At 40.4% G+C, this 9,335-nt stretch overlaps 1 protein-coding gene across 1 annotated transcript in view; it reads left to right on the forward strand.

Annotated features, from left to right (window-relative positions):
- Window positions 1–8,992, forward strand: part of LOC141148395 (interferon-induced very large GTPase 1-like) — a 188,110-nt gene extending 179,118 nt beyond the window's left edge. Inside the window, exon 4 of the mRNA XM_073635858.1 lies at window positions 1,885–8,992. Coding sequence (XP_073491959.1) covers window positions 1,885–6,593 — 4,709 coding nt within the window. The 3' untranslated portion in view covers window positions 6,594–8,992. The remainder of the gene's footprint in view (window positions 1–1,884) is intronic.
- The last annotated feature ends 343 nt before the right edge of the window (window positions 8,993–9,335 follow it).

Below are 9,335 nucleotides of genomic sequence, written 5' to 3' on the forward strand. Positions count from 1 at the left end.
TCTTGATGCAGGCAGGTCAATCACTTTTCATAATGCATCGGATGTGGTAAAAATAATCATGAGTGCGCTTACCAGACAGGGTGGACCCCTTAATTACAGGGGGTCAGACAAGGCTCAGTATGCCACTGGTGGACAGCTACGCTGGATCTCCTTTGCAGGGAATGGTCATCGGTAGTCCAGGGTAAATCCGTGCCTTAGAAGCAGGGTGGAAAACAGCAATCCCCCAAGAAAAAAGAAAAAACTCTAAGAGCGATCCAAATGGAAATCCTTCCAAGTAGGAAGTATTAAATGTAAATGGTATCTGTAAAAAAAGCGCTTCAGCAGCGCAGCAATAGATAAAAGAATCTCGTGTTCCGTAGAATTAGTCTGTTCGCGTCTGAACAGCTGTTAGCATGAGATGGCAGCGGGGGACGTCGGCCGTGAAGCTCCGCCCCCGACCGTCTGGCCGTGGAAGTAAGCAAAATGGCACCGCCGGGCCTCACATCCCGACTGCTCTGGAGGTCGGGATGTGAGGCCCGGCGGTGCCATTTTGCTTACTCCCACGCTGCTGCTGAGGCTTCATGTCCTGTTTCCTCTTCTTGGACATAATCGTGTGTCTGGGGTGAAGTCCACGGGTGTTTGCTGTGTGATCCGGTGTCCTGGAGTGTTGCTGCGGGCCGTTCTGTCTTCTGCACAACTGGAGCAGCTCCTTCAAGCATCCATCACGGTCCATGGCAAGCTCTGCCCCCAGTTGATTGCAATTTAAATGGAAGAAATGGAAATTGGATTGTATATAATTTCTCTACCTGTGCAAAGGTTATTATATATTTATAGGGGCTGCACGTTGTGAAGGGGATACCTTATGTGTGTGAAAATTTCTGATGAACTGCGCACCCTATATACGCATACATTTTTAAATGAAACCATAACAATATTGTGAGCAACCACTAGATGTCTCCAGTGGATAAACATAAATTAACGTGAAATCTTTTAGGCCCCTTTCACACGGGACGGATCCGTGTTGATCCGCCCCGTGAACATCCGCTGCTCAGCGGGGATCGCTCCGCTTTCCCCAGCTGAGCTGGCGGATGACAGGGTGGGACCCGCACACTGTACAGGGACCGCCCTGTCAGATCTCCGCTCTCCCCTATCAGTCCGTGTTCCTCCGATCCGCTCTGCAGACGGATAGAAAAATAGGATTTTCTTCCGTCCGCAGAATCGGACGAGAACGGAGCCGGACGACATCGGGTGTTTGCGGATGTACATCCGCTGACACCCGCTATCCCATAGGGATGCATGTATGTCCGTATTTCATCCGAAAACGGATGGATGAAATACGGACATACTGTCCGCATGTGTGAAAGGGGCCTTACAATATTCACTCTAAAGTGCATAAGTGCAAACAGTGCTTTGGGAGTCTGTCTACCGAATCGTTGCAGCCTCCATTGAGACCATCCACTGTATGTAACTCCTGTAATGGAAGTCATGTAGTTCCGGTGAGTAGGCTGTGTGACAGATGTTGGTGGAGGAAGACCCATAGTCACTTTGTCACTGGATAAGGCAACTTATGCACCATTGGAAGTCCTTTGATGGAAGTTCATGGACACTACACTTTTATATGATTGATTTTTTGGACACTTTATTTTTTCTTTTCATACCCATTGGAGATATCTGGGGGTAGCCACATGTATTTGTTTGCACTTATGCACTTTAGAGTGAATATTGTAAAAGATTTCACATGTTAATTTATGTCTATCCACTGGAGACATCTAGTGGTTGCTCACGATATTGTTATTTTTGCATTTAAAGTTGATGTGTGTGTATATAGGGTGCGCGGTTGATCACAAATGATTTAGCAAGTGAATATAACATTAACATATAACATTAAACATTTCTTTTTTACAGAACTCTATACCAACAAGACTAAAAAGACTACTTTTCATCAGCTTGCAGAAAAAATGTCAAAGATTTCAAAATTGACTCTGAGGGATATCCTGAGCGTTGGTTTAGAGAACGTGCATGGCAAACCACCTAAAACTGTAGAGGATCTTCCCTTGAATTACTTGAGGAAACTCATGGCCCTAAATAGGACTGCAAGAGTAATTCTTCTTGAGAAAGATCAGTCTACTGGTGTTGATGTATACGATAATGATGATGATGATGACAACCTAATTAATGATGATTTAGTTCCAGATGATGATTCATCTAGTTCTGTTCACCCCCTGGATGTCCTGTGTGTCCTCCTGCATTGCTCAGACAGTTTTCTCCAACAAGAGATTGTAACCAAATTGTCCATGTGTCAGTTTGCTGTCCCTCTGCTGCTCCCTGCTGGTGACGGGTCATACTGCACCCTCATGGTTTGGGCAATGAGGGACATAGTGAAGAAATGGAGACCTCAGTCATTAGTGCACAGTAAAGGCTTTAGAGAAGAAAATGTGGTGAATACTTCCATGCCAATCGTGTCTTGTGTCAGATTAGGAAAAAACAAATTATCCAAATCTAAAATCCTTAACCAAGTTCTTAATCCAGATCAGCAACATAATAACTTCTTCATACATGACAATATGAATGGAGGAAACATTAAGAGGGAAATATCTGATGGACTGGTAGAAGTTTCCTGGTATTTTCCCTGTGGTAAGTCTGATGTTTTCCCAGAACCCATCGCAGTGACCAACCTACGAGGAGACCTGGAGGCCAACTGGGACCAGTTCAAGTTTCTGACTAGAATTTCATCAGCTGTGTTTATATTTATTGCGGATATTTCTGAGAGGGAATTCAGACTTTTATCATCCTGCCCAACCACTGACACCCAGTATTACTTCATTGTTACTCAAAGTTCTAAAGAAACACTGAAGTACCTTCAAGAATTAATGCCAGTGCTAAAGTTCAAAAAAAAAAATGTGATAAAACATGCAGTCATGACAAATGAGGCAGCATTTGTAAAAAAACTACAAAGCAATATTATAGATTTCTTTAAAAGTAAGCTAAAAGAAAATACAATGAGAGACCTTGAAAAAGAAACTCATGGATTGAGCATCCAAGTGGATGAGAATATTTCTGAATGTCAGAAGGCCAGGGAACATGCCAGGAAAATTACAGAAGAAATAACAAATGTGTCTGACTACAAAAAGAACACTATGAAGTTACAGGGAGATCTCTGGAGACAGTTATCTAAACTAGAAAAGGAACTTTGCAGAATGACAAAGCAAGATGGTAAAGACACACAACAATATCAAGATGAACTGATAAAGAAACGCATTTCACTACATGAGGAACAATATAACCATGATCTGCCCCATGGTTTAATGCTCTTTATTGATGCAATCACTCATTTGTCTGAGACTGAGAAACAATATTTTCTGAAATGGATGAAATTTGAACTTGATTCAATTGCTAGAAGTCACCTTTCTAATCTACAAGCTAAATACAAAGAAAAATGTAACAATGCCCTAATTAATAATCAAGAGCTCAAACAGATAGACCAGAAAATCTCTGACAGTTCTTTAGGAATTGAACATTTTCTACGTGAGATGGGACAGTTTTATGAAGCTGAGTGTTCCATGTTTAAAGAAAGAAAAATAGATAAAAGACAATTTACTAGATTGCCAGGAATTGCTGCTGATCTTTTGTTGGATGGTTTCCCATTGGAGCTGATAGATGGAGATGCCTCCAACATTCCTCTATGGTGGATAACTGATGTTCTAAATGAGCTGAACACCAAAACAGGGGGAAAATGCAGAATGAGAGTGATCACTGTACTAGGGGTGCAGAGTACGGGGAAATCCACTCTTCTCAACACCATGTTTGGTCTGCAGTTCCCGGTGGCCAGTGGACGATGCACACGAGGAGCCTTCATGACTCTTATTAATGTGAAAGAGAACTTCCAGGAGGAGCTGGGCTGTGACTTCATCCTGATCATTGACACTGAGGGGCTGAAAGCTCCAGAGTTGGCTTCCTTGGAGGGCAGTTATGAACATGACAATGAACTGGCCACACTAGTGGTTGGGTTGAGTGATATCACCATCATCAATATGGCCATGGAAAATACAACAGAAATGAAGGATATTTTACAGATTGTGGTCCATGCTTTTCTTAGAATGAAAGAAATAGGAAAGAGACCCAACTGCCAGTTTGTACATCAGAATGTGAGTGATGTGTCCGCTCATGACAAGAACATGAGAGACAGGAAGAAACTTCTGGAACAACTGAATGAAATGACAAAAGTAGCTGCAGAGATGGAAAATAAAAGTGAAATCAAAACTTTCAGTGATGTGATGGATTACAATCTGGAGAAAGACAACTGGTACATTCCTGGGCTCTGGCTTGGGGTCCCTCCAATGGCTCCAGTAAATTCTGGGTACAGTGAACATGTGTCTGAACTGAAAAAGTATTTATTAGAATTAATGACAAACAAAGAATCTCTGCACAGGCCTTTAACTATTCCTGAATTTATAACATGGATAGAAAGTTTATGGAAAGCTGTAAAACATGAGAAATTCATCTTCAGTTTCAGGAACAGCCTGGTGGCAGAAGCTTATAATAAACTATCTATAGAATACTCACAGTGGGAATGGGAGTTCCGAAAAGCTGTCCATGATTGGCTGATCCGTACAGAGACAAACATTAAGAATCAGACTGCAGAGAGTCTAAGTGATGAACTGTGTTTGGAATTTAAGAATGAGCTCAACAATTTGTTGATTAGTAATGAAAGTAAAGTATTGGAATTGCTGGAAAACTACTTTGACAATAAAAATGAAAATGTTCATCTAATAGAACGATACAAACAAGATTTTATTCTGAGCACAACATCCCTGAAGGACCAACTAAAAAGGAATTCTCTTGTGAAGTTGGATGAGGCTGTCTCAATTCAGAAAGGGAAATTCAAGATTCAGAATATGCAAAATAATACCCAGAAATTGATTGAGGACAAAATCACAGATCTCCTCAAGAGGTGCCGAGAGAAGAAAAAAAAGCTGAACAATGAAGAGTTAAAGAGAGAATTTGAGTTGATGTGGGAGAAGACACTGACTGATCTACAGATAGAGAAATTAAAAACACGCATTGTCAGTAGATCTATGTTCCAGCAGCTAATGAATGACATGAGCAATAAAGGATCAGCTGTAAATGAACGCTTACTGGGTGTGATGGACTTGGCAGATATCACACAGACTGATTTCAAGATGGATAAGAAATATATTGAGAGGGGTTGGATTACAAAACTGACAGATACATTTAGGTACAGAAATGAGCATTTTGACAAAATAAATGGTTTTGCTCGTTCTCTTATAGATAACTGTAACAAATATATCAGAGAGAAGGTGGAAACTGGAGAGGACTATTGTGACAACTATTGCCAGGAATTACTTCATATGATTACAACAGAGATTTCTAAACAGTCCAGAAATCTTCATTTGTCCACAGAGTTTGAAGTGGATATCAAGCTTCACATTCTTAGAAAAGCTTCCAGAGAGTTTCAAGAGATGCATGAGAAATTCATTAGAGAGAACGATCCAAAAGTGCGTTTGGAGAAACTAAAGCCTGGATATTTAGAAACATTTATCAGCATATTTCAAGAGAAAGATATTTGTCAGACTAAAGCCAAAGAATTCTGTGAGCGATGTCTAAAACCAGCAATGATGGATCATGTTTTCCGCCATCTTGGGCAGGAAATAGTGGATGACATAGAAGGTAGTCCAGACAACAAGACATTCAGCAGTAGAACATTCTTTCAAGAGTTTTTAATGAAGGAGCTGCTGAAAGAAATGTCCTTCCAGAAATATGTCATCTATATGGGTTACTATGAGAAATATACAAAAGCCTGGATACTAAATTACATTGAAACATATGCAAAGCCCCAAATCCTAAAACCATTACAAGAAAACCTGCTCTCTTCACTGGACAAAAAGATAAATGGAGCTCTTACTGAAGACAACTCTGTTAAAAGATCGACAGTCTCAGATTTTCTGAAAAGTGTATGTGAGATACTAAAGGAAGAATTGGTGATCCCACAGAATGAGATGCAAGCGGTCACTTTCCAGAACACGGCTGATGTTGGACAATTTTCATCTGACATTCAGCTCTTCCTCCGAGATACAGAAACAAAAGTCTTATCAGAGCTGCAATCTATGGATATAAAGTCTGTACTCTCCAAGGTGACGGTGAAGCCTCAGGATGAATTGTTCAGGAAGGTTGTTGGCTGTGGGAAGCAATGTCCATTCTGTAAAGTCCCCTGTGAGGCCGGAGGTGATGAACACAAGGAGCACTTTGCTACTATCCACAGACCCAAAGGACTGGGGGGATACAAATGGATTGATACTAGAATCTTAATCACTGATATATGTAGTACATCTGTTGTATCTAATGGCAGATTTCGATGTTCAGCCACAGAAGGCAAATGGCACCCATACAAAGAGTATCGTACCATTTATCCAGATTGGGCCATCCAACCAGATCCCAGCATCGAGTCCTCAGATTACTGGAAGTATATTTTTGTGAAGTTTAATAAGGAGTTTGCTAAAGAATACAATGCAAAACCAGCAGAAATACCAGATGGCTGGAAATCTGTCACAAAAGAAAAAGCTCTGCAAAGCTTAAAGAAAATGTTCAATAGCTAAACAGAGAAGACAAATCAACAAACAACATGTAATTCCTCATCCAACTTATTATCTGCAAATCATTTTATTGTTATTAAAAATAATCTTTTCATTGATTTTCTCTAATTGGAGAAACATTTAAAATATTTTCCTCACAATTATGGTCACAGTAATCAGGGTGTGAACAGAATGTCTGATAATCTTCATTCCCCCGATGATATAATGGGCTCATTACTTCTCTCAGAAGATTCCAGAACATTCTAATTCATAGTACAGATGATTGTTGTGTCCATTGACTATGACATTCCTAGCACTGCACTGGGAATGTTAACCACTTCAGCCCTGGAAGATTTTACCCCCTTCCTGACCAGAGTATATTTTGTCATTCAGCACTGCGTCATTTTAACTGACAATTGCGCGGTCGTGCGACGTTGTATCCAAACAAAATTGATGCCCTTTTTTCCCCCACAAATAGAGCTTTCTTTTGGTGGTATTTGATCACCTCTGCGGTTTTTATTTTTTGCGCTGTAAATAAAAAAAGAGTGACAATTTTGAAAAAAACACAATATTTTGTATTTTTTTCTATAATAAATATCCCACATTTTTTTCAAAAAAACAATTTTTTTTCCTCAGTTTAGGCCGATATGTATTCTTCTACAAATTTTTGGTAAAAAAAAACGCAATAAGCGTATATTGATTGGTTTGCGCAAAAGTTATAGTGTCTACAAAATAGGGGATAGATTTATGGCATTTTTATTATTAATTTTTTTTTTTTACTATTAATGGCGGCGATCTTAGATTTTTTTTTTTATTGTGACTGCGACATTATGGCGGACACATCGGACAATTTTTGACACTATTTTGGGACCGTTGGCAGTAATACAGCGATCAGAGCTACAAATAGCCATTGATTACTGTATAAATGACACTGGCAGGGAAGGAGTTAAACACCAGGGGGCGATCAAGGGGTTAAGTGTGTCCTGGGAAGTGATACACAGGGGGGATGAACAGATGAAAGCAGTGCATGTGCTAGAACCAATCCCTCTGCAGTACAGCCGGAGGGAGGGAGAGGAGGGAGGAGCTCACAGCACTGCAGGGGGAGGCAGAAAAGGATCGCTGTCTGCAATAAGGCAGTACAGCCGGCCCTCTTGCTCAGCAGGTTCCCGGGCCCCCCTTTTGAACTAATGGGGCCGGGGTCCAGTACAGGAGGGATGGCTGTACTGCCTTATCAGCAGCCCTTGTCATTGGGCCATTTCCTGTGCTGGACATTTTATTTTATTCAAAATACTGGATTTGGCCACTAGAAGGTGCTAAATATTTTCTATCATAATTAGTGCCATCTAGTGGCCAAATACAGTGTTTTCCATTTTAAATCAATGGAAATATTAATCCAGCACATGAAATAGCCTAATAATAATTGTTTGTTTTGCCCCATTCACACAGAATGAATGTACATGAACTTTCCTGAGAAAACTGCTGTTTGTGTATTTTGTAACCCTAAGTTTTTTTTTTAAATAAAAATGATTTTCGGTGTGTATATTCCATGTATAACCACATTGTATAGTCCTGATAATCTCAGTGATGAATTCTTCCTATTCTTACTTCATGTATAATTTGGATAAATGAATCCTTTCTCATCATCTTTTATTTTGTTATATTTCGGGATGATTATTTGGGTGTCAGGAATGATGATCGGAGGGTAAAGGGTTAGGGGTGAGTAAGGAAGTAAATGGTTCCATTAGATTATATTGTCTGTATAAAGCTGACCTATCATCAGATATACTTTTTATGTTAAGTGTATGATTGGTAATATTTAACCCTTCCAGGTATTCATTACCTCTCCCAGAGATCACAGAACTCCCCTGACAATGTCTTCATCTCCTTGTCTCTTCAGACAGCGCCACCTTTGTTCAGGCATCACCCAGGGTCACCATCTACTGCCAGGGCTGAGATGTCGGCTCGGGGATGACAAAGTCAAATAAATCATTGTGCCTGTGCAGTTCTTGGCTGTGTTCAGTAATCCTGACACAAATCAGCCTCTGCTGCAGCCTCTCACCTTATGACTTGCTGTAATTTTATCATGTTGTGGTCCGATCACTGGGGGGAGGGGAGACTGAGGAAATGCTTCCTCCTGCCCGCAGCAGACTGATGACATCATCTAAGCCTAGGCAAAGTTTCAAATGGATTTCAAGGATGAAGATGGGTTTTTAACGATAAAATGTGGAACTTTAAAATATAATGATGATGTTTACAGTGATATGTCAGTAATTCAGTCATCCAGCCTTATAAAGTTACTGAAATGATTGAGGATTGGGGTTTAGGCATTAGATTACTGTCTCAATTTTGGTGTGATAGCAAATTTTTGTCAATTGATTGTAATCAGAGGTGATGAGAACAAAAATAAACACTTTCTATACACAGCTTGTGGTCTTGTGTTATATTTGAACCTCTTGCAGACCGGCCATTGTACATGTATGACCAGTCCCCTCCCCTATCATGTCATAATACCCTCTGAGAGCTCCTGTGCATGGGCAGTCCTGTGATTGGACACAGCAGACCATAGGCAAAAGGTACAGAGCCAATGAGAGTGCCTCTGTGCCATGTGGTTGCTGTGATCAATCATTCTATCACAGAAAGTAAAAAAAAAAGGCTGCAGTGAGCAGTCATGTGTCACTTATTGGCTGGTTATCAGGAAGCTCTTGTACACCAATCGAAAAGAAATCTACCTTCACTGTCATTCACCTCTCTACAGTACATCAGATC

This window comes from Aquarana catesbeiana, linkage group LG06, assembly GCF_042186555.1.
Source record: "Aquarana catesbeiana isolate 2022-GZ linkage group LG06, ASM4218655v1, whole genome shotgun sequence".
Classification (NCBI taxonomy): Eukaryota; Metazoa; Chordata; class Amphibia; order Anura; family Ranidae; genus Aquarana; species Aquarana catesbeiana.